Source organism: Erythrolamprus reginae, chromosome Z, assembly GCF_031021105.1.
Source record: "Erythrolamprus reginae isolate rEryReg1 chromosome Z, rEryReg1.hap1, whole genome shotgun sequence".
In the NCBI taxonomy this organism is placed as follows: domain Eukaryota; kingdom Metazoa; phylum Chordata; class Lepidosauria; order Squamata; family Dipsadidae; genus Erythrolamprus; species Erythrolamprus reginae.
This window is the reverse complement of record NC_091963.1, coordinates 19,651,471-19,678,735: the sequence shown is the minus strand read 5'-3', so window position 1 is coordinate 19,678,735 and position 27,265 is coordinate 19,651,471. Positions and strand designations below refer to the sequence as shown.

Genomic DNA, 27,265 nt, shown 5'->3' with positions numbered 1-27,265 from the left:
TCCAGCCCTAACCAGGTGCTAACCACGTTCCCAGCTCTTACAACTGATTCAGAATACAAGGTCTTGCAAGGTCTTTCATTGTTACTCACTCCAAATAAGGTTTTAAAGCCCTAACCAGGGGATAAAATAATGTGTTGAAACTGATCAGACTAAGGATGTTAGCCAGATGACTATCTGGTAAGCAGATTTTTTGCCTATTTTCCTCCCCAAAAATTAAGGTGTGTCTTATACTCCCAAAAATATGGTAGTTAAAATAACTGTGTTATAGTTTTTGAGATTCTGGTTGTAATGTTAAAAAAAAAAAACATAAGACTGCAATTTTGACAATTTTTCTCACCAAGATATTTAATACAAAAAACTGTTTTGTAATACAAAATCAACAAACATATGGAGTTACTCTGCATGATGTCCATCTAGTATATTTCAAAATAACATATTAAACTGTAAAGCTCCTATTTTCAGTTTACTCAGAATCACAAGCCATATAAGATGGTTTTTCTATTATTTCAATGATTCTGAATCAGTTGTATTTAGTGACATAATTCTGGATGCAATGGTGATTAGAATGTAATATTAAATAATCCTCTACATCTAATTCACTTTTTTCTTCCAGAAGATTGTGGATCTCATCTAATTGAAAAATAGTATGTGGAGCAGAGATCAACAGATCAACTCAAGATTTTAGCATAGGCCAGAACAGTAAACACACTCTCTCTCTGTCCTTCTCTGTTCCATCTATCTGTCTGCCTGCCTGTCTACATACATACATACATACATACTAGCATTATTGCACAATAAATGTGCAAAAATAACCACTAATTTGCACAACAATTCAGAATACTGTACTCATGAAATATTTTTGAATTCAAACTAGACTTCTCTGTTTTATAATACATATGTTCTATATTTGAAAAAATTCTAGAACACAAAAAAAGCTGTTGGAGTGAGGGCAGCTTCTATATCTATCCTTATAAGAAAGGTTATTGTTTAGTTTGCTTTGCAACATAATCTTATCACACAAAAACAATTCTAGTATTGTTTCTTCTTTTAAAAGTGTGCATTAAATAATAAATGCTCAGATGATAAAAGCTATGCATCTTCCCTTTACATTTATTTTCATTAAAATATCCATGCCAACTATAACATTTTACCAGGGTTGGGGGCAAATGTTGGTTCCTGTGAATTAGCAATGCTCTTCTGAACTCGCATCCTATTCTATAGTTTTACTGACTATGGCATTTACTAGATATGCATCAGTATATTTTGAATACAAAATTGCATATTTTCTTTAACAAGTAGAGATAATGATTAACCAACACAATGCTTTCCTTTTCCTATTTACAGGTTGATTCACTGGAGATAACAACCATGCCAGTGAAAACAAAGCCTTATAGAAAATTGTTTTGCCTTTATAAATTGCTTCTAGCTTGGAGTTCGAGGTCAAGAAAAACACAAACATGACACACGGATAAATATTATGCACTTACTGCTCAAATCTTCTATTTCGAAGGTCCCCATCGTTAATTTTGACAATACAGTCATTTTCATGAAAGAGATTTTCCTGTTCTGCTTTACCTCCTTTCTCCAGTCTCTTCACCAATAGACCTAAAGTTCTGGAACAAAACATAATCTATTATTAGACAGACAATTGCTTTTAAGGTACACTACAGATTTTGCAAAAAAAAAAAAAAAGACTATACAGTGCTTCATCCTAATGTTAAAATGTTGCCTTTGAAATCCTTTAAACTATCCTTTAAAATCAGCAGTCTCAGATCATAGTTCAAAGCGATTACCATAAATTAACAGTACAGTAGATATTTTACATGATGAGTGCAAAAGGTCTATCAGCAGAAAACCAGTGAAATGATTTGTAGCATGTATAAAAAATGCATAGGTGCTATCAGTAATCATTTCTATGGCTTCTGTGCATTAAATTACGGGTTACATAAATGAAAAAAAGTATTCTTAATTTCATTTCCCTTCTTCCTAGTCATATCAGAAGAGATGCCTAAATTATTGAGAACTCCTGAAGAGTAGAAGATGTATCAGGTACATTATTTTCAACCAGGAGAAAACAACCAAGGTAATCGACTACAATACAAGGAAGGATAACAGAATGGATCATTAATCAATCAATCTGTAAACATTTTGAGAACTTTTTTTTACTTTAGATAACTTTTTTCTCAATTAAAACAATGCTTTGAGTATGATATATTTTGACTTGAGTAAAGAGTTCAATAAATGGTTCCATAATATTCTGATTACAATAGTAAGTAATCAGACAACAGCAGATCTATATTTGGATTTAGAATCTTGATGTAGCATTAAGCATTGGATAGCTGAATACAAGGGCAGAAAATATTTAGAAAATTGTAAAGGCAGATGAGACAGCTAATACTGTAGAAGACATTGACAGAAAATTTAAAAAAATATACTGCTCAAAAAAATAAAAAATAAACTCAAATAACACATCCTAGATCTGAATGAATGAAATATTCTCACTGAATACTTTGTTCTGTACAAAGTTGATTGTGCACAACAGCATGTGAAATTGATTGTCAATCAGTGTTGCTTCCTAAGTGGACAATTTGATTTCACAGAAGTTTGATATACTTGGAGTTATATTGTGTATAACTGTTACAGTATATATAAGTGTCCCCTTTATTTTTCGGAGCAGTGTATATTTAATAGAATAAATTATAGCTCATTAAGAAACAAGAACATAGGTAAAGGATGGGAAAGACATGGTTTTTCAATGGGATTTTTGAAAAGAAATTTGATTAGCTGTTCTAAAAAGACAAATGCATTGCTAATCTGCATCAACTGCACTGAACATTCCATGCTACAGGAAGTTAGCATTCTAGTATATTCCACAGTAGACAGGTCCATTTTGACGAATGAGCCTGATTCTGGAGAACTCACCACATTTTAAGAAGGATTCAGAGAAAATGAAATTATAGGGATGGCCAAAAACAACAGCCTGACCTTGACATATGCTTAGGCTTGGAAACAAGATAGGCTTGGAAACAATATTTGTGCATCTGTGATGATAGAACCATCAACACTTTTCAAGTGTGAGCCGCTCCGAGTCTACGGAAAGGGGCGGCATACAAATCTAATAAATGAATGAATGAATGAATGAATGAATGAATGAATGAATAAATAAATAAATAAATAAATAAATAAATAAAGTACCTGATTGAATTAATAAAACTTTGACTCTCTCAACAGTGGGGGAAGGATACAACAGCATCAATCTACAACACAGTCTTTTCAGCAATTCCAAGAAGGCTACACACCCACTTGCACTACTCAAGTGATCCCGATGACAAAGACAAACCTCCTGGTGATCTCAACTACTCTCTAAAAGAATGCAAATGACCAGCTGTCTGCAAGGAGTATAAATCCTTCCATTCCCCATTATCTAGTCAGAGCTGAAGCAGTGCTGTTCTTGGATGAGAAGTGAAACATCTTCAAAGAGCCCATTGTAACAACATTGCCAAAAAGGTACTAAGTGTTGCTAACCTAATCTTGCATAGCTTCTTCTCTGGCAATATTAAATTGCTAACCCAAACATTTGCCAGACCAATCCTAGAATACAGCTCACCTGTCTGGAACCCACACTGCATACTGGACATTAATACAATTGAAAGAATCCAGAAATATTTCACAAGAAGAGTTCTCCACTCCTCTGCCCGCAACAGAATACCTTATTACTTGAAATTTTGGGCTTAAATAACTTAGAGCTACATCGCCTTCAATTTTATCTAAACGTAGTTCATAAAATCATCTGCCACAATACCCTACCTGTCAAGATTCAACCACAACAATACACACGCACACAATAGATTCAAATTCAATGTAAGCCGTTCAAAATTCAACTGCAGAAAATACGACTTCAGCAACAGCAATCAGGCTATTGTCGACCTCACCCCATTCCTAAGAGGTCTGTAGGAGGCATGCATAAGCGCACCATTGTGCCTAACATCCTTGTCCTACTGTCCTATTGTTCAAATTTACCTATACCTACTTTGCTTTTGTTTATGTTTGTGCCATACCTGTTATCCTGTACATATTTTGACAAACAAACAAATAAATAAATAAAATAAGGTAAATAAAATAAATTAAATTAAATTAAAAATACAGAAAGTCCAGTTGCCCCTTGAAAAAACACCTTTGGGATTTTAATTTGTAAGCAGAAAGAATCTTTAGAGCACATAGGAACACAATCCAGAGTGCATGCCTGCAACTCCATAAATACACCATTATTATTATTTTCCTAGGATCATGCAGCAGGATTGGACAACTGCATGCCATTCCGGTAAAAGGCAACATTGATTGAAGCATTTGGGGCCATAGCACTTGCAGCTGGCACACTTTGAAGCACCATTTGCCTTCTAATTGAAATTGCTGCACAACCCAGTTTGTTGCGGCAGTGAGGTGTTGATAGAATTACTGTATGCGAGACACATTTCCATTTGTTCATTTTTATAACATGTTACTTGGATCCTAATATATACCACATGTCACTTTAGATTTTTTTGGTGTGCGGATTTTTTTTCCATTCTGAAAATAATGGATTTGAGAATTATGATCTAAGAAAACCTTTCCGGCTTTGCAGCCTGGCCAGCCTAGCAAGAGAGAGGAGATGGTTCCTTGTCAATGGTGAACAAGGGCACACAGATCCATTTCCAAAAGCAGTGGGCACGCACACCCATGTTGGCTGGCTGCTTGTGCAAATGGGGCTGTGTACAAGAAGTGGGCATGCTCTTGCCCACTACTTCTGCAGACCAGTTCTGAATGGCTCAAGGCCAAGTAAGAAGCCATGCCCTGGGGGGAAGTTACATAAAAGTCAGATTCTACTTAGATGTTATGTTCTGACCTGGCTCCCAAACATGAGAAGCCCATTGTAGTTAAATAAATATTCCCCTTATTAGGAGTGCCAACAACCCCAGTAAAAAGTCTTTCTCTTTTCTCTCTCTCTCTCTCACACACACACACAGAGAGCTAACAAGTCTGTGTAGAAGGGAGATGAATAGTTGTCTGCTTGTCTGCCTCACCTATTCATCTCTGCTACCTGCCCTTTACCCCCAGAGCTAGGGGAAAACTTCGCTTAGCAGTGATGGCTCTTCCACCCCAAGAAATAAGCTCATAGATTTCCATTGCTCCCCTGTCCTCTGCCTTCTGCATATCTGAGCATCAGGCACTGGACCCAGTTGTTTCTCCTCTTCTTCATCAGCCACCTCCTAACTTGGACTGTTGAGTCTCCATCTGAGGGTTGATAGATGGCCCAGGCTCCATCTCTGACAGCTCCATTCCCCTTGGAGCTATCCCACTGCCTTGATACCCTGTTTCCCCGATAGTAAGACACCCCCGATTGTAAGACGTATCGGGGGTTTCAGGGGGGTCGGCTAATATAAGCCGTACCCCGAAAGTAAGACATATGTCTTACTTTCGGGGAAACACGGGGGTATTGCCGGGGGGGAGCCCGATGACGTCGCTTCCAAGCTCCCCGCGCACCCCTCGCCTTCGCCGCGGCGCGGCGCCACCGCCTCTTCCCCGGCTTGGCAAAGCGAAGGACGGCGCTGGTCTGAAGCGAGCCGAGCGGGCGGCGGCTTGCAGCAAAGGCGCTCGTCCCAGCAACCGAGTCCTGCCGAGGCTTGGCTGCAAGCGGCCAGCGAGGCCGACCGGCTCCGAGGCGAGCGGCCAGAGCTGCGCCCTCCTTCGCCCGCCTCCTTTCCGGCAGGCAGGTGGGGCTGCCCAACTGCGCAGAGCGGCTCCTCCCCTCCAGACACACGCTTCCCCGACACGCGTCTGCGGCTCCACGCGTGCACGCCGCTTGGAGCCCTGAGGTTGAACTTGGAAAAGGGCTCACGAGGCTCCTGTCCCGCAGCTGCCCTTCTGGACTCTGGGTAGATGCCTTCGGGAACGCGACCCTTTCAATTTTTTTCCAATGTAAGACATACCCCGAAAGTAAGACGTAGTGGGGCTTTTGGGGGTAAAAAGAAAGTAAGACACTGTCTTACTTTCGGGGAAACACGGTACTAGCCCTGACTCCCATGCCTCTTCCTCATATGATTTGGCTTCCGGAGGGGCTAGTGGCCGATAGGCCACACAAGTTTTGTGTATCTGTGTGTGTGTTTGTGTGTTTATGTTCATCAGTTATTTTGCTTACTGTTTATAAATGCTATGTCAGCAGTTGAGAATCAAAATCTGAGTTGCTAGCAAGTTCAATTGACTAAACAAATAAAATTTAAAGTGCTTTAACAGCAGTATTAATTACTAAGGGAGAAGAAGAACACTTGAAGTGTTCACCCAACAGGAGAAACTCAACAGATAGTGGTGCTTCAATTAACAAATCTCCTGAGAAGAGTCGGATTTCACTGGTCTCTTCTAATTTTATGAGTATTTGTCAAATAAATGATATTTCAGATACATTTCTCTTTTGTAAACCAACCATCAAAGTTTTAATGCAGAAACTTAGGAAAATGCTTCTGCTGGAAAAACCAACCAAATCTCATGAACTCGGTTTCCTTCATATGTGTTACACCTATAATTCCTAAACTCCCCAACTATTTTTAAATTTTCAATGTAGCCAGTATCCAGGAATTCTAATAAAATGTCCTGGGCCATTCCAAGCAAAATTATATATCTTTCTACTCTTAAATTATTTAAATAATGTGAACTCATTCAATTCTACAGATAAATCTGTTGTTTTAGAGTGATCTCGACTAGGTATCTGAATGGTCATCTATTTGAAAACATCAAATTTTGATTAATAAATGCTCTATCTTACATATCAGTAAGCGTAATCAGAGTCAAGTATAAACTAGATGGCACTGATCTAGGAGATGATGATGATGACCTAGATGTACTTATCTCTGATGATTTATGCTCCAAAGCTCACTATAACAGCATTCCTAAAAATGCATTTTCTTTGGAATTGTGAAAACATTGTATTGCTAATTAGAACTTATAAAACATATACTAGAGCAATTTTAGAGCATTGTTCAACTTTTTTGAATCCCCACTATATATCTGACATTAGTATAATTGAGCGGATTCAAAAGTACTTCAGAAAAAAAGTCTTGCAATCTTCTGTACACAATAGAATTCCTTATGCTATTAGGATTGAAATTCTAGGTTTGGATATCTTACAACTGTTTCGTTTGCGGTCAAACCTAGGTATTACATACAGAATTATACGTAGTAATGTTTTAGATGTAAATGAATTTTTCTGTTATAATCACAACAATACGTGCACGAACAACTACTTTAAACTCAATGTAAATCATTCTACACTCTGACATGTTACAGAAATATGATTTCTGTAATAAAGTTGTCAAAGAGTGCAATATCCTACCTGATTCAGTTAGCTACATTTTTTTACATTTTCAGTCATAAATTAACTTCCATGTACCCTACTTCATTCTTAAGTGGTCAGCAGAAGAGATGTGCATAAGTATTATTTATTATTATTATTTATTAGATTTGTATGCCGCCCCTCTCCGTAGACTCTCCTTGCATTTGTATTCTCTTGTTTTTCTTCTCGTTTTGGTTTGATAAATTTCAATAAATAAAATAAATAAAATTTCTATACTATTCCAGCACTATTCCTTAATATTTTTAGAGACTTTACACCACATTTGCCAATTATAGATTTATTCCATTTAAAAATATTATCTTGGAGCCAGACAAAATTAAATGCTCATAGTTCCTTTTAAATTAATTAAACTTCTAAGAAATGTTTTAATTTCACACTGGTTTCAATATGGCTAAATTGTAGCTGGCATGCAATGCAAGCTTATGTTAATGGGGGTCCAACTTAGTTGCTGAATTAACCCACTTTTCAAAGTTTGCACAATGCCCTTAATCATGAATAAACCAAAAGACAAAGTCACTAAAAATATAAAAGTTAAAAGCAAAGTTAAAAACAGCAATCAGCTTGATCAAATTGCTAGGTGCTTAACTGTCTGTAAGAACACAACAAATGAGTTCAATAAATTTCAAATACAGTATACGTTTGGTGTATAACAGTGCTAAGGTCCAAATAGTATAGTATAGTGTAGTATAGTATATTATAGTATAGTGTAGTGCAGTGCAGTGCAGTGCAGTGCAGTGCAGTGCAGTGTAGTGTAGTGTAGTGTAGTGTAGTATAGTATAGTATAGTACAGTATTATTATCTAAATATAAAGATATACATTGAATTGGATTGTATAAGTAAACTTATACTGTAAGAGGAGAAATGAATATATAAAGGAGAGAGGAGAAAGAGCAAGGAACGTAGAATCTGAATTGATTTTAAATGTTTATTGCTCTATTTTTTTTAAAGTCGCCTTTTATGCACAAGTAATTTTATTTTAAGAGGAAGATTTTTTAAAAAAAATTAAATGGACTGTGTTGTTCAATTCAATTATGCTCAATTTTAGTCAGAGACATCTATTTCAGCATATATAAGGTACAATAAATAGGGAAAACTACACTTTGATATACCTACAATAATCTTCCTTATAGATCGAGCATTAGCACTGCCTAATGTTATTAAGACACATTACTTTCTTCACACAGCTGGGTGATAGTTCGGGTCATTCAAATATTCAAAGTAACAGTGCATATTAATGCAAGCAATTTGAAACATCAATAATACATTAGCTGATTATTTCCAGATTTACCACTGATTACAATTTAAATATACAAGAGGAATGTTAGCATATGTGGCAGAGTTTATTTTATTTATATAATCAAACTAATAAAGCTAGTGAAAAGGCATTGATGGAAGAATCAATGAACTTTTCAGATGCACGTGAATGATACACTTAACCTTAAATTTAAGAATATGTTAAATCTGTTGTGCGTTATTTACAAACTTGCAACTGAACTTCCTTTCTGTCCAATCATGTCCATTAGGTAGAAGACGAAGAAAAAGAAGGTTTTGTGCAACTCTGAATATGATCTTAGGATGGACGGGAGGGTGGGAATTAAAGATTTTAGGGAAGCCACTTAACTACTGTGTTAGTTGAAAATAATGCCATCTAAGTGGTTATTGAAAAAGTGGTTTTGTTTTGCAGCCTTATAAGAATATAAGAACATTTATTTATTTATTTATTCCTTCCTTCCTTCCTTCCTTCCGTCCTTCCTTCCTTTATTCATTCATTCATTCATTCATTCATTCATTCGACTTCTATGCTGCCCAATCCTGAAGGACACAGAGCCATACTGAATCAGCCAAAGCCCATTGAGTCCAGCAAAGAAGGCAAAGAAGTCATTTAGCAATCTTCTTGTCTTATCTGATTATCCCCTTCTGACGATTGTCATTGAGTGGGCCAACTGTTTTTTCTGGTTGGATTCCTGCTTCTGATATACTTTAAAAAGTTTTTGTCATTATTTTTAATATTCTTTGCTATATGCTCCTCAAAATCTCTCTCGGCTTTCCTGACAATTACCTTGCATTTAGTCTGCCAGAATTTGTGATCCTTTCTTTTCTCCTCAGTAGGAAGAACCTTCCATTTCTTAAATGAGTTTTTCTTTTTTCCCATAACCTCCTTTACCTCATCCGTAAGCTATACTGGTGTCTCCTTGGACTTTCCAGTCCTCTTTCTTCTTTTAGGAATGCATTTTTGCTGAACCTGTTGTAATATATTCGAAGCATTTTGGAGGAATTTGACTTTTTAAAAATTGTTTCTTTTAGTTTCTTCTTTACTATTTTCCTCATTTTGGTGAAATTCCCTCTGTGGAAGTTTAAAGTCTCTGTGTTTGTTTTCACTGACAATTTGCTTTCATGGTTAAGTTGAAGGCTATTGTGTTGTGATTGCTGGTTCCTATGTGCTCAGTTATAAAGACATCATGAACCAGATCCTGTGCATTAGTTAGAACCAAGTCCAATTTCCCCTTCTCCCTGGTTGGTTCCACGGGAATAATCAGCTAACATGTTGAGGAACCTTATATCTCTTTCATGTGAAGAACAAGAATTTACCCAATCTATTGGGGAATAGTTGAAGTCGCCCATTATGACTACCCTATTTCTTTTTGAAGCTTCCTTAAATTCATTCTCCAATTAGCAATCTACCTCAGGAGTTTGGTTGGGAGGGCAATAGCAGATCACTAATGTCATATTAGTTTTCTGTCCTGGGATTTTAATCCACAATGTTTCTGTGGGTGAGTTTGAATTTTCTTGAATTTCAAGTTCATGAGATTCTAACTCCACGCCACCACCATTTATCCTTTTTCTGTCCATCCTATACAGTTTGTAACCTGGAATCCTTGTGTCCTGTTGGTTTTTATTTGTCCACCAGGTTTCTGCTATGCCAATAATATCAATATTATTTTATTTTACCAAGCATTCCAATTCCCCTATTTTTGCTCAAGGGCTTCTAGCATTTGTGTACAGACATTTATATGTAATTTTCTGGTGCACTTTCAACTTTGACTGTAGATTTTGACTGTAGAATTTGACTATAGAATTCATAGATGGCCTACCATGTCCTTCTGCTTGACTATTACAATTTAGTTTTCCTGTTGACTCATCAATATGTGCATAACTTCCACCCTCCATATTTGGCAGTGCACCTTCTTGAACTGGAAGCTGCCCAGCTCCTGTCAACTTGCCCCTAGGGATCAGTTTAAAAGCTGCTCTGAAACCTTTTTAATATTAATCGCCAGCAGTCTGGTTCCATTATGGTTCAAGTGTAACCTGTCCCTTTTGTACAGGTGTGTCAAAATGAATCTAAACCCTTCCTCTCGACACCACTGCCTCATCCATGCATTGAAGCCCCTGAGCTCTGCCTGTCTAGTTGGCCCTGTGCGTGGAACAGGTAGCATTTCTGAGAATGCAATCTTGGGATCCTGAACTTTAATCTTCTACCTAGCAACCTAAATTTGGCTTCCAGGACCCTCCACTTAGCCTTCTCAATGTCATTGGTACCAACATGTACCACAACAGTTAGCTCCACCCCAGCACTATCTATCAGCCTGTCTAGATGTCTTGTGATGTCTGCAAACTTTGCACCTGGCAGGTAAATTACCACGAAGTCAACACTTCCTAGAAAATCCATCTCTCTATATTTCTAACAATCAAATCACCCACTACAAGAAGCCCCCCCTCCCACCACCCGTGGAGAAGTATCCTTGGTGCAAGAGGATATAGGCACATCCTTCAAGAAAGGAGTCCCAATTAAGGGAGCCTGTTCCTCTTCCACGGACTGATATCCTCCCTGCCCAAGATCCCCATTCTCCAAAGCAGCTGGAGAACTGCTCAGCCTGGAGTGGGATGATCCTACTGCATTCCTGAAGATATTCTCCTGCCTCACTATCTCTTGCCTTGATAGATAGCAATGGCTATGACTATGGTTATTTTCTTCCAATAAATTTACTTAACAAAATCCACTAGCTTTTTGTTTAATTTTTTTCTCACAAGAGACCTTGTATTAAATCTATGAAAAGCTTCAGCCTTGTAGCCATCAAGCCATCCAGTTAAGAATATAAGAAGATAAGAAGAGCCATGCTGAATCAGGCCAAAGCCCATCGAGTCCAGCATTCTGTGTCACACAGTGGCCCACCAATTGTCCATGGGGATCTTGAGCAGAAAGAGAAAGCAAGACCCTCCCTTTCCTCCAATTCCCAACAAATGGTACTCAAGGGAATCCTGCCTGCCTCAACCAACATAGATGAGGCACATGGACATCCGTTTCAGTTAATGTTCAAGTGGTACTCATGACCAATCTGAGATTCCTACTCTAACTAAAATCTCTTAATAATTCACATATAAGCCTAGTTCACATAAGTCACATATAAATAATAATTCACATATAAGTCAGGCAAACAAAATATACCAGGATAAATAATAACTTTAAGTGAATATTCCCTAAAAATGGGGTGAGAGCCTAGAGGCACAGCAGGTAGAGTGCTATACTGCAGGCCACTGAAGCTGACTGTAGATCTGTAGGTTAGCAGTTCAAATCTCATCACCAGCTCAAGGTTGACTCAGCCTTACATTCTTCTGAGGTAGGTAAAATGAGGACCCAGATTGTGGGGGCAATAGGCCGGCTCTATTTTTTAAAAAGTGCTATTGCTAACATGTTATAAGCCACCCTGAGTCTAAGGCGAAGGGTGGCATAAAAAATTGAATAAATAAATAAATAAATACATACATACATACATACATACATACATACATACATACATACATACATACATACATAAATACATAAATAAATACATAAATAAATACATAAATAAATACATAAATAAATGAACAAACTAACAAACAAATAAATGCATTGCTGCCTAGAACCACATCTGTACCGAGCTCTGTTAAGATTTTAATTTAATTTTAATTTTATTTAATTTTAAGATTCCAATTTAAGATTCTTTTAAGATTTTAAGATTCTATTTTCTATACAGCTATCTCCCCAAATTGCATTGTATTGTAAAAGCTTGTCTTTTGTAAAACCTTTTAGCATTATAATAAAAACCCTGATCAAGAAACAATTACACAGTAATGCAGACAAATGTGAATTTGTTCACAGCGTAATAAAAATATGATTCCCCAATAAAGGTTAAGCTTGTACATGCATAGGAAGTTTCCTTCTGTCTGAATAATATATTGATATCTGATCTTCTTGAAGGACTCGAGTGCATCCAGCAGCTATAGGATTGGCCATCACTACCAAACCACCATAAATTGTATACAGTATATTCAATTAGATCAATCCTCTTCTAGATAGTTATATTGCAGTACCAAACTAATTTCCAAAGGAGTTTTTTAAAAAAGAATTACATTGTTACGCTAAGCAGGAAATTATAATACTCTATCAAGATTTCCTGTCAGTGTTAGGAAGTTAGGAAGCTCCAGTATTCATAGAATTATAAAATCATAGGGCTAGAAGGAGCTTTGGAGATTTTCTAGCCCAAGCTCCTAACCAAGGCAGGAGACCTTTGATTATCCTGGATATGAATTAGGTAGTCCAATATTTTCTTGAAAACCTCCAGTGATGGAGCAATCACAACTCTGGGAGACAAGCTGTTCCATTATTCTTTCATTTATTATGAATCTAGACATGCAACTTGTCTTCTTTTTCTACATTCTCAGACAACACAGATTGCTTGTGAATGCCAAGATGTATAAATTCGGTATCTACTGTGACTGTTTCCATATGTCACTGTCTAAACTACTGCAAGATTTTCATTTATTGTTAAGATCATCTAATCCTTTGGCTTATATCCACAAATCTACAATTTTCTCTAAATATTACACAAGATCATTGATTTAGAAGCTGTTAAAAAATGTGTGCTAATTTTAGCTGTTCCTTTGGCTGCTTTTACTCCACTGAACTGACCAACACAATAATGTTGCACTGATTTGTGTTGGGTTCGGGAGGCCGGCTGAAACGTGGACTCCAGGAAGGACATCTCCATGACGTCAAAGCTCCGCCCATGGAATTCCCTATTGGGATTCCCCACCTCCGTTTGAGCCTCCCGACCGGCCAACAGCTCTGTGGCTCTTCTGGCAAGATGACAGCCGGATGGCGGAGCTTCTCGGCGGCCTCCCGAATGCTGAATCCAGAAGTTCGGCAAATGTTTGGGTTCGGTATTTGGGAGAACGCTGAGAAACCCCCCAGCTGTTTCAAAAGGCAACAGCTGGGTGGCAGGGCTTCTCGGCAGCCTCCCAAACCTGAACTTTTGCCGAACTTCCGGATTTGGCATTCGGGAGAATGCTGAGAAGCCCCCAGCTATTTCAAAAGGTGACAGCCGGGCGGCAACGCCCAGCGGAACACCGTTTTTGCGATTTTTTTTTGCTTGCACACATTAATTAATTTTACATTGTTTCCTATGGGAAACATTGTTTCATCTTACAAACTTTTCACCTTACGAACCTCCTCCCGGAACCAATTAAGTTCGTAAGACGAGGTATTACTGTACTTTCTTTATTTCACTTACGAGGGACTGCCTCTATACATAAAGTTCACAGCATTCCCAAATAGGGATATTAATAGTTAATTGGTTCTGTATGTGCAAAAATAAACATCAGATTTGTGCAGCATTTTAAGATGAATCTAAGAATCTGTGAACTAAATCTTGCCTTTGGCACAAAAGCTGGTTTTGTGACTCTGAGCCAACCACTGTCTCTCAAATGTAAGACAAAAGTACCAGCAAAGGCACTTTCGCTGTCCCTGTCATCAGGAGTAAGGTTGTTTCCCTGCACAATAATGAAAACTTACAGAGAAAAGTGGTTAAGAGACCTTGATTTCAGCAGAAACATCAGTTTATAGAAAAAGAATTAATTAATATCTAAATGGCAGAGTCATAAAATGATTACAGTACTACTTTTACTGTATTCCAGATTTTTTATGGCAAAAGTTAAAAATAAATAACATTTTAAGTTAGTTAATTTGGATCTCTGCCTTCCACATGTGTTCCTGAAAACCTCATATAGACTGTCTGCCACTGAATCATAATGGGCTTTTGGTCCAGTTTCCCTGTCCTCCATCTATCTTAGTATTTAACAATCAGGGAGCGATAGAGGGAAACATTTCACCTTATCTGTGACACCCTTTTCAAGCAGGATATCCACATCAATCAACTAGAAACATAGGGAGACAAAGAAAAGCATGACTTGAAAATACAAAATTGTGTGTTCTAGTTCTGTTCTTCTGGCATTATGATTTCTGGCAAGTATGAAACATAGATAGATACATGGACATAAATGAATACAAATGTATCACATGAAAATATTTATATGAATAAGTGGAATCTTCAGGATTGATTTCAGATGGAGATGGGTTTTTTGTTTAACTGTAAACGTTTTTCTGTGGATTCTTTTCTAATTTCAATTATGTAAATTGAGTATTCCATGAAATCAATGTTTCACTTAAAGTTCTCCATCTCCTTTTTATTATTTTTCAGCTGACATTTTTTTTGCTGTTCCATTCTTGTTGGCTCAATGGCCAACAAGCTGTTGAGCCAGAGTAAAAAACCAGAGTTCCTATTTTCCTTTTATCTAGATACCATATGTTCAATCTGTGGCCAATAAGCCATATACAACCCTGACAGTTAGTAATGCTAGTGGGGCTCCACAAGATTGTAAACTTTTAACATTATTATGCTAGTTATATACTGTACATTAACTATATATCTTATATGTGGTCCAAAACAATTTATCTTCATTCAATAAGACCTAGGAAATCCAAAAAGTTGGACATCCACAATCTAGACAAATGTTGATCATATCAACTGTTCCAACTAAGATGAAAGTATGCCAAGGAAACTTGGAAAGGAAACATGGTGGTTCACCAATAAATGTGATGAGATAATTTGTAATATAATTAGTAAAAGAAGGAATGGATATAAATTGCTAAGAAAGAGTAATATCCCAAAGAAATAAATTACTTGCAAAACGTAAAACTTCTCTTTAGTTGAACTCTGTCTCCAAAGACTACATAGACAAATCCATCATGTTTTCTGGAAACAATGCAGAAGTAATTTTAAATTCCCTAATGTACCCTAAACCCTGAAATTCCCCAGAATGTCTTTTATCCAAATACTAACCAGATCCAATCCTGCTTAGATTTCAAACAACAGCAGCCTGGTGCTCTATCTCCTAAAACTCACTGTTCTTTTATTCATCCCATTATCCAAATTTAACAATATCAGTAGAATGCTAAAAATGATAAGTAGAATTTCACTTCCAAAAAATCATGGAATTACCAGATTAGCATTGTAATATTCAGGCTGACACCTACTGATAAGATAGTACTGTAGTGATTATTCCAAACATTGTGCTTTTAATATTTTTTTATTTCCTAATATCTAAGATAAAAATATTAGCAATGAATAAAATGCATTATCCTTTAATACTGTTCTGCCTGTGACAACCACAATACTTCACAGAAATGGGATAGTCCCAACAATTAATGAACAGCACAAGGATAACGCACAAAGCTTTTCTTTCATTCCTAACCTCCTATCCCCCAAAGCTGTATTGTTACTGGCTATTTCCTGAAAGAAGTTTTTATAATCTTGCAAAATATTTTATATTTTAATGCTAGTGTCAATAAAATGTCACTGAGATGTGTGTTTAAATGTATCAGAATATCTGCTTTTTAAAGAAATTATGAGGTTCTCTCAGAGAAATTAATATTTTCCCTTTCTACAATGTCACAACCTTATTTATGTAGCCTTTATAAGCAGCATGATGCAGAAAATACAAAGTTTCACTGATGAAACACTGATTGCAGAGACTGTGTAACAAACATAAAAGCTCATATTACACTGCAGGGGTCCTCAGGACCACAGACTGGTATTGGTCCATGGCCTGTCAGGAACCAGACCACACAGATGGAGGTGATTAGTGGGTAAACAAGTTAAACCAAACCATCACCTCTCAATCTGTTGAAGATCTGTCTTCCACAAAACCAGTCCTTGATGCCAAAAAGGTTGGAGCCTAAAATATTTCTACACTGTCCAAGTCTGTCAAGATCCTTCTGTATCTTAAACCTATCTTCTGGAGTGTTGGCTATTCCTGCCAGCTTGGTGCCATCTGCATATTTGATGAGTTCCCCATCTATCCCGTCATCCAAGTCATTGATGAAAATGTTGAAGAGTACTGGGCCTAAAACAGAGCCTTGGGTATTTTAATGCATATTTCCCTCCATGTAGATGTAGTTCCATTGAGGACTACACATTGAGTACAGTTGGTCAGCCAGTTACAAATCCATCTGGTTGTTTAACCCACATTTTACTAATTTATCTAGTAGTGTGTTATGGTCTACTTTATCAAATGCCTTACTAAAATCCAAGTAAATTATATCGATAGTTTTCCTCTGTTCTATTAATTTTGTCAAAGAATTCAATAAGATTCATCTGGCATGATCTGTTTTTTGATAAACCCATGTTGGTTTTTGATTATTTCTTTGTTTGCTTCCAGGTGTTTGCTGATTCATTGCTTGATTATCTTTTCCAGAATCTTCCCTGGTATTGAGATCAGGCTGATCGGCCTGTAATTTCCTGGATCTATTTCCTTTCCCTTTCTGGGAAAGAAAATAGATCAAGATGGGATCTATATCAGCTCTTTTCCAATCCTATGTCTTTTTCCCAGTTCTCCAGATCTTTGAAAAATATAGTTCAGTAGTTCTGAGATCTTGTCTGGCAGTTCCTTCAGAACCTGGGCATGTAATTCATCTGGTCCTGGTGATTTAAATTCATCTATGCTAGACAAATGTTGACTTACCATTTTCTTCCCTATTTCAACTTGTGTCCCTAATCTATTTTTTGTGGCAGTGTTTTTGATAGGTTAGACTGGGTTTTTTTCCCTTTCTGTAAAGATAGATGCAAAAAATGAGTTAAGTAGTTCTGTTTTCTTTCTGTTGCTTGTCCCCTTCTTGTCAGTTTCTTCTAGCAATGGAACAAGAGTTTCCTTGACTTTTTTCTTGTTTTTAACATGTTGGAAGAAACTTTGTTGTTGTTATGGTTGTTGTTGTTGTTTACTTTTGTTTCATGCCTTTGTACTTTGGGAGCCTTAGCTTTCCTCATTTCATCCTTACAGGCTTGGGCTATTTGCTGGTATTCTGCCTTAGTTATTTGCCCCCACCCCCACCCCTTTCCACTTTTTATACTTGTCCTTTTTGTCTTTCAGTTTGTCAGAGAGTTCCTTATGCAGCCAATGCTGGCTTCTTTTGGGAGCTGTTATTTTTCTTCCTCATTGTTATTGTGCTGGGCTGGGCTTTTATAATCTCACTTTTCAAAATTTCCCAAGCTTCCTTACTTGTTTTCCCCTTGACAATTCTCATCTATAAAATCCTTTCCAAGTTATCTCTAAGTTTATTGAAATTAGCTCTCTTAAAGTCCAAGATTTTAGTTTGACTTTGTTCTATTACTTGTGGTTGCATAATGTTGAATTCCAATATTGTATGATCACTTGCCCCCTGTAGCTTCAACACCTTCCATTATTTCATCGCTGTTAGACAGAATTAAGTCCAATATGGTTGATCTCCTTGTTTCCTTCTCCACTTTTTGGGAAACAAAGTTATCTGCTATATTTGTTAGGAATCTTGGTGCAGAATTTGTCACCCAATTGATGTCAGGGTAGTTAAAACCCTCCCATTTAAATTATATGTAAATGAATGCCCAGAAAGAATTATTTTTATATTATAATCAAAACATTCTGGGGAAGAAAAAAATCTTCTACTTAACAAAAAATAAATAAAAAGCAGATAAAATATATTTCCTCTACAATGACATTTACTTTTAATCAATTTAAAGTGAAATTATGTAAACTGAATCACATCAGTTTACAATCTAGGATTCTATGTATGTTTAGATTTTTCCCACCAGGATGATGTAAAATATACTGTAAATGCAATTTTTCCTCTAGTAATAGCAATCTATTAGTAGAGCAATCCATTATTTTTTTTCTATTTATGCTCACTTACATTACTGAAAAAGTGTCAGAGTTGTATTTTATACCACAAACTTGCAAATTTTGGCACAAAATTCTACGTGTGTCATAGCTTATTTAATTTTCTAAGTACATTTAATCACAGAACCTGAATACCGGAATTCTATTTCAATAGAGTAAGCATTGATATTTTAATTGAGCTCCCTGACAAAATGTGGCTTAGGGCCATTATTGGTAATATATTCATTTTACTCATCATCTGGTTTTTTCCTTGTTTTTTTAATGTAGTGCAATATAATACACTCATGTTCAGCAACAAATAAAAAATGTGGGCTATATTTTATATAACTAACTTTATTTAACACTACCTTGACTGTAATTTTTTCCTTCCACGTTTGAGTGAAAAACTACCCATGCTGTCATGATTTCAGATGCTGCTAGTCTATAAATTATAATCTTGCAACTAGCAAAAAAAAAAAAGGTGCACCATTTCTAATATCAGACTACGGTGAAACACAATAAACATTTTATGAGACAGAAATAATTTACATTTTTCAATCCAGTTTCATATTAGGACAGAATATAATTTTTAATATATAAATTAGAACTAGGTTCTGCCATTTTCATCTTGACTAACTGAGCTGTACAGTGTTCCCTCGATTTTCGCGGGTTCCAACTTCGTGAAAAGTCTATACCACGGTTTTTCAAAAATATTAATTAAAAAATACTTGCGGTTTCCCCCCCTATACCACGGTTTTTCCTGCCCGATGATGTCATATATCATCACCAAACTTTCGTCCACCTTTAATAAATATTTTTTTAAATAAACTTTAATAAAGAAACATGGCGAGTAACAATCTAAATGGTTGTTAAGGGAATGGGAAATTGCAATTTAGGGGTTTAAAGTGTTAAGGGATGGCTTGTGATACTGTTCATAGCCAAAAATAGTGTATTTACTTCCGCATCTCTACTTCGCGGAAATTCAACTTTCGCGGGCGGTCTCGGAACGCATTCTCTCAATCAGTAAGACTTTCTGGTGAATGAAGCATGTTTCTATTTCAAATAGATGTACTCTTCTTATAAACTATAGGGCTATAAGCCTTATAGTTTATATGGCTTGTTCTGGAAATGGGCAGTCAATCAACCAGCCAAGTTATAAATAAATCAATCAGATAAAAACAGAAACCAATGTATCTAAGAATCAATATGGTACATTACCTTCCACTTCGAGCACTGAAAGGAACTACATGGATTCCCAAAGGTCCACCATCATTGGAAACTTCAACAAGCTTCACCATATCACTGTGAGACAATGATGAATGAAGGAATGTGAACACAGACCAAAAATGACAAATACAGCTCTACACAAGTACACACTCAAAAATGAAAACACAGATATCTGAAAACTAATATAGATAAAAGCAACATTGATTCCTACATACCTCAGTAATAATCTGACAGCATGAAAGAAAATCCATAATAAAAAATACGTCATTAGTTATTTCAAGTAAAATGCAACTATAAGCCAATATTCAAATTGTATTATGTCCAACAATGAAAGAAGTTTGAGATTAGCTTTTCTAAGAATTTGGGTCAAACAAATTGTCTAAATCAAATTGTCCAAAAGAAAACAGAAAGTTCCATTTCTTTTTGTTTTCTGGTATGTTTCCATAAATAACTTTAAGAATAACAAATATAAATTGAAAGAGTATTGAATATGGCAGAAGAGCCAAACTAAACATTGTTTTGGCGTAATTACCACTATATAATTATTTCCAAATTCTACACCTTAATAATTTGTACTGAGAGTTGATAATATAAATGTTTCAGTACTTTGGCTCTTTAATTAAAATATAAAGTCACCCTTTCTTAATATTAAAAATCAGGATGAATTGATCTGCTTCAAACCACATGCTTGGTTTTTGTAAAAACTGATCCAGTGTAACACTCCAGATTAATTTGAACTTAACAGTCAAATTGAGAAATCAGAATAATATGTAGTAAATTCAATAATTCCCCATAATCACTTTAATAGCCCTATAAGAATCACATTAAGGACTGAATTTGCAAATGCAATGTTCAAACCATAATGCGAAACTGTTTTTCCCTCTGGTATGCTAAACATTTACTGACAAAGTTTCTCACACATCACCAACATAACAATAACTCTGATAGTTTCTAACTGTCTGCAAATTCTGACACTACTATTTTTAGCTCAAATTTATCAAAGCTAAACAATTGTAATTTATGAGTACATCTAGATTTGTAAAACAGCATATTCCAACTGTAATTTCCATTCAGCTATAATATTTGGCAAATCCTTATGCAGCGTACATCAAAATACATATAATATAAATTCATTTGCTTTCATTTCATGCAGAACTACTCATTTTAACACATTATTTTCAAAGCCTCTTTGAAATAGTTTATTTTCATCAAATGTTTTTATTATCCAATTTTGTAACAGGGAGGATGAAATAATGAAATTCTGCGTGCAGTCTGGGCTCTTCTTGTCTGAATATCAATGTTGGTTTCAGGTTTTCTTTGTAATACAGTGAAATCTGGATTGCATATTAATGGATCAGTACTTATATGCAATGACATGTGACAGGTATAACCGAACATAACATTATTGACATAAACTTAGCAATAAAAGACTCATGTCTTAGAAAAGTGTATTTTTATTTTTTTGCAATAAGCAAATTGTTCCAAATAATAAAAATAGTGTTCTCTGTATCATTCGTATAGAAATTTTATTTAAATCTTATTAATTCTAATACATTTGTAATTTATATATTTTTAGCATTAAACTGTTCTAAGAATGTATGGTCAGCTTACCTTTTGCAAACTAAATTATGTTCTGCATCACAACTTTTCAAGTTTTCAGTGAGCTAAACAGTTATCTTGGCACATCTGAATGGCAACTCTTACTCCCAGTACAGCATTAAAAACTAATTTCCAAACTTGAAAAAACATTTCAAAAGCTGCTTGTCAGATATCACAGGGAGAAAAGTGTTACTTCTTCAACCTCTTGAATTCTACTACAGCTTTTCAACAAGGAATATTTAAACATTCTCCCAGTCTTTTTGCAATTCGAATGTAGTTCATTTTCTAATCATCCTATCTCACCCTTTCTTTGCGCCATTTGCTTAATTTTCCTGCTTAGCTTTCTTTCCAAAGAAGGGCTTTTCCAGATAAACTGATTTGTGCCTCATTCTAATCCTTTAAAGCCAGCACAATGTAGTTTTTAAATTATATTGCAGTCACTGTAAATGGAAGCCACAAAACCGGGAATAGTCTAGAAAATGATCAAATTGACTTCTCATTATTTGTTCAATGACTTTCTCTCTGCACTGCTTGAATTATCCAATTTCCACTTATTGTGTTAAAAATAAGCAAGTCCAATAGTAATCATTTATATGTCATAATGGATTTTTTTTCTCGATGTATTCTTAAGTATAGAACTGTAACTATCAATGTTACAGGTAATGGTTAGAAAAAGATACTGATTTTATAAGTTGATTTTATATTTTGGCACACAAGTATCTTCCATTCATTAGAAAATAAATGATATCTTTATAAATGTTTCAAATTCTCCAAAACATTAAATTTTGAAAACAAATCTGCAAAAATTTACTGTCAATATCTTTTCATGAGAACTTTATTTATAAGATTAAAGAGTTATCTGCAGACCCATTATGCAAAGATCTAGCTTTTTGGACAAGCCTTTAAAGCTGGAAACGCAGAACAAAGAGTTGAAGAAAATTATCAGTAGCCAAATCGGTAAACTCAGCTACAGTAATAAGAAGTATATTATCAGAAGACTTGAAAATCCTTATTAGAAATCAGCTGTGGCTTGGCACAACCAAAAAGAGAGTCCAGGTTATCTTAAAAAATGTGTGTTTATTCAGCTGAACAAGGGCAGTTTCTCCCATAAGATTGAAGCAAGTATGTATAGATTTTTTGTTTTTACTTAGCTACCTAAGAGGAAGCTGATATACAGCTCTCAGTAAAGTTAAGGTGTGGAAATTACATAAATATTTGTGCATGCATCTTGTGATTTCTTATGAAACTTGTCATAATACCAAGCTTTATTTTGGCCATTTCAACATAAGAACATTTCAGCAAATCATCAGAATTATCAGAATCCCGAACAACATTAAGGACAAGTCATTATGAAAAAAAAGATCTATGTAGTTACTGAGAGCTAACATCAATATTATGATGCACAACCAAATCATATAATTAAAAAAAGGTATCTGTCAACCTGATTTTTTTTTTCAGGTCAAAACTAAATTGAGGTTTTCTAAAAAACAAGGAATATTTGCCTTCTTAGCCAAGAGAAGCCTGACCCATGCATTTGAACCTGTATCCAAATTTTAATATAGTTATTAGTCCTACCATGAGCCAGGTGTTTAGATTGGAATTGACATCAGCCAGTCAACACAGATATAGATATGTAGATATATAGCCCTTCTGTCCACAGAAGGTCAGGACTTCTAAGGTATCCAGGATACCTTGTTGACCCAGCCAAGAAAAGATCCAGTACAGATTTATGTAAATCTATACCAACACCAACCGGTCTGAAGACCAATTGGAAACTGGACTTTGCAAGTAGCAGACAAATATATGAAGCTCCATTTGCATATGAACTAGATTAGGTTGTGTACAGCAAACCATTCTCTTCCTTATCCACCACTTGCCACTACCCCTGTTGGTCAAAAAGATTGGGGATCACTGCTATATATTATATCTGGGTCTGAATGAGACTTGTCTAGTGTGGCTTCACCTGTTGCATAGCTTCCATTTTGTTCAAATCACACAAAGCCTTCAAAATGACAAGACAGTGCCTCTGTGGTATTTATTCTAATAAATCACACAGATTTTGTCCATGGTGATCTCTATTAAATCTCATCTTTCAGATCTTCCAAAGGTACAGTCATCACTATTTCAACTGAAATTGTCCACTTTGCTACCCCGTTTTCCCCAAAATAAAACATCCCCTGATTAAAACATTCCCAATTGAGCTTTCAAGTGCATGGCAATAAGGCCAAGCACTTATTTCAGGGTTCAAAAATATATAAGAGAGGGTCTTATTTTGGAGGTAACACAGTAGTAGTTATTCTCCGTACTGAAGGAGCGGGTCCAGCAGTCACATGGGTTGCTCATGTCCAATCCAGTGGAACTGAGCCTAGTATTAAAAAAGCTTGCCGGATCCGCCCCTTCCCCAGAATTCGCTCAGTTCGCATATCCTGCGGTTGTATTGTGATAGCTCGTTCAACATTCTAACACCTTCCCTTCGTTCTCTTTTCTTCAAAAGTAGTAAGATTTGTTTTATCATTATTATTTACTTGCACTAATAGCGCCAGCCATTTGCGGCTCGGCTTTTTTCTTTGGAGAAGTTGCGGTTTCGTTTTCCCCCGGCGGTTTTGCCGGTTACGATCCCTGCGGCCGCTTGTGGATTCTTCTAATCCGTTGGCCTGGAGGTCCTGGTGCAAGTATTAATCTATTGAATTATTGATTATTTATTGTATACAATATATTTAAGGGCTTAAAAATACCTCCTGCGGAGTGAGACGCCTTCTAGTCTCCTGGACTTAGTCGATCGCTTTCCCTTTAAGAAATTTTACGGAGCGATTTTTTCGGCGCGAAGGCCTTCGCGCCCTTTTTAAATCTAGGCCTCTCGTGTTGGCCTCCTGCCAGCCGCGTAGGCCTCAGTCCACCGCTTGGATCCCGGAGCGGGCCTTGGGGGTCCCAGGCTAAATTCTCCACCGGCTAAGCCTCCAACCAGAGTGCCTTGGTTTACTTAATTATAAAGTTTAGGGAGGCTGGCCCCGCTGGGTTTGGGGGCACGAACTCTGGGTTTGCCCAGATTGTCCTCAAGTTTCAGCAGCTTCGAGGCCTCGAAGCAGGATCCATTCCTCTTGGGAAGTCCTTGAAATTCTTCTCCTTATTAATTAGTTATTGGCTCAGCCTTGTCTTCTGTTAATTGTCAGACTATGGCTACTTTTCCCAAGAGAGGCACAACTAAAGGTCCCAGAGAGGCCAGGCCTACAGGCGATGAGATTACTAGTATCCCCCAGGCCTCTTCCTCCTCTTCTCCAGGGGCCCGCCCCTCGACCAAGGTCACCAGGGCCGAGAAGAGAAGGGACCTAGCCCTACAAAAAATACATGACAAATCAGCAAAACGTTTGAAAGTGCAGGCCCAAGTGATCAGTAGCCAAGACCCCCCAGAGGCTTCTAGTCTACCTCCTTCTGGGGTCCCTGTGTTATCTCTGGATGAGCCAAACCTAGACAGACCCCAACCTAACCTATGGGGCATAGGTCCAGAGGAACCAGATATTATTGAAGATTCCCCCCAGCCAGGATGCTCCCAGGCCTTTAGGGATTCTTCTGCCATTTCTGCTGATATTTCCAGTTTACCTCCTGAGTTCCAGTCTATTTTTGCTGTGTTGTCCAAAGCCATTGATGCCAAACTCTCCACCATCAATGAGCTTTCCTTACCTCTTCCTCCTTCTCGTCCCTCCCGCCCCTTGGGTTCTTCCCCAGCGGTCAGAGCTCCTATTCAGGAGGATTCAGATTCCTCCCAGGATGAATATGAGGATATAGAGGATGATGAGGATCCTTTTCAAGGCTTATCAGATGATGAGGAATCCCAAATAAAGGTTCCTCCTCCAATTACTATTTTTCCTTCTCAATTATTCAAATCTCTCCTCCTCAAAGCTAGAATTTCTACGGGATTAGCGGCCCAGGAGAAACAAGCCTCCACTTCCACTGATCCCCCGGAGGAGAATTTACCTTACTTCACAGAGGAACAGGAGGATAACGAGGTAATTCCTATGCCTAAATTGTTTAAAGATGCTTTACTCAAACAGTGGGAATTTCCAGCCTCTGGCCTTAATCCCTCCACCAAGGACAGAAAGTTGTACAAACTTTCCTCTTCCTATGAAGAGCTTCTATCCTTTCCCAAACCGGATGAACCTGTCAAGATTCTTCACTCGGCAGCGGCTGTGCCAGGCGAGGCGGAGGAAGTCCTCCGCCCAGAGGACAAGCGCATTGAGCAAATGCTCAAAAGAGGATTCACCGCTGATTCCTGGGCCATTAAAAGTTCAGCAGCGGCTTCCTTTTTCTCCAGAGCCATGCTGCTGTGGCTTCGCCAACTTCAACAGCATATTCCTCCCGATGACTTGAGAGGTCAACAAGACTTCAACAAAGTCTTTGCAGCTGCCCAGTACGTGGCTGATGCCACCTTGCAATCTACTAGATTTTCTGCTAAGTCTATTGCAGCTTCTACAACGGCAAGAAGACTCCTATGGATTCGCCCTTGGCAAGCGGGAGTTCGCCAAAAGTGGCAGTTATCCCAGGGTTCCTTAAAGCGTGACCTTCTCTTCGGTGATCTTCTGGATCCACTCCTCACGGAAACCACGGACAAGAAGAAAGTTTTGGGTCCAACCACAAAAAAGGCTACCAAAACGCAGTCCTTTCGTCGCCCAGGGCGCCAGCAAGATCAAGCGGCTTCCTATCAGAGATCTCCAGGTCAGTATTCCCCCCGCTTTCGTTCCCAAGGTAGGAACTCCAGGGGTAGAGGTTTTCGCTTCCAAAGGGGAGCTTCCTCTAACAGGGCTTCAAAAAAACCTAGATGGTAATCTTACCTCTATTCCCATAGGGGGTCGCCTAGCTCATTTCGCCTCTAATTGGCGTCTCACCTCCAAGGTCCCTTGGGTCATTGACACTGTTCAAACAGGCCTTCTTTTAGAATTTATTTCTCCTCCCCCTAAACGTTTTATTTCCTGCCCTTCTCCCAGGTCATCCTCAGATTGTAACCGTATGGAGGAGGCCATTTCTCATCTATTGTCCATCAGAGCCATTCAACCGGTCCCTTCCGGTCAGAAGGGTCTAGGTTTTTACTCCATCCTATTTATGGTTCCAAAGTCCTCCGGAGGTTGGAGAGCTATTTTGGATTTAAAGAAACTAAATCTATTCATCAAATATAGGAAGTTTAAGATGCACTCCTTGTCTTCTATTTTGGCCGCCATTCACTCGGGAGATTTCATGGTCTCCTTAGACCTCACTGAGGCCTACCTTCACATTCCTATAGCCAAATGCCACAGAAAATTTTTACGTTTTTCCTTTCAAGGCAGGCATTTCCAGTATAGGGCGATGCCATTTGGCCTTTCCTCGGCCCCTCGGGTCTTTACAAAGCTCTTGGGGTCCCTGGCGGCCTATATCCGGGCGTTTCCCATCCACATTTTATGTTATCTTGATGATATTTTGATTCATGGGAACTCCCTAGAGAAAGTGAAAACAGACCTTTCTGTCACCATGTCAGTCCTTCAGGACCATGGATTTTCCATCAACTTTGATAAAAGCCACCTCCAACCTTCCACATCCATTTCTCACCTGGGATCCATTATTGATTCAGAATCCTCCCAGGTTTTTCTCTCTCCCGAGAGAAAACTCAGTATAGTGGAGTTAATTTCTAACATTTTATCTAATTCTTCAGTTCCCATAGTTACCCTATCTTCCCTTTTGGGGAAGATGGTGTCATGCATAGGCATCATTCCCTGGGCTCGCCTTCATGCTAGGGAACTCCAGTGGCTCCTGTTACCTTTTCAGAGATCAGGGCACAGCAACTCAAATCGACGCATTGTCATCCCACTGAGTGTTCGCAGATCCTTCAAGTGGTGGAAGTCTCCGGCCATGGACAGAGGATCCCCGTTCAGGTGCCCGGATCAATTTGTCATCACCACAGATGCCAGTCTATCGGGATGGGGCGCCCACGCCCAGGGGATGATAGCCCAGGGCACGTGGTCCCCGGAGGAAGCTTCCGGGCCAATCAATTGGCTAGAGTTAAGAGCCGTTTCCCTGGCTCGG

The 27,265-nt window shown here is 37.6% G+C and overlaps 1 protein-coding gene across 1 annotated transcript in view; it reads right to left on the bottom strand.

Annotated features, from left to right (window-relative positions):
- Positions 1-27,265, bottom strand: part of PARD3 (par-3 family cell polarity regulator) — a 716,596-nt gene that overhangs the window by 296,556 nt on the left and 392,775 nt on the right. The window contains 2 exon segments of the mRNA XM_070728743.1: positions 1,488-1,613; positions 19,610-19,693. Coding sequence (XP_070584844.1) covers positions 1,488-1,613; positions 19,610-19,693 — 210 coding nt within the window.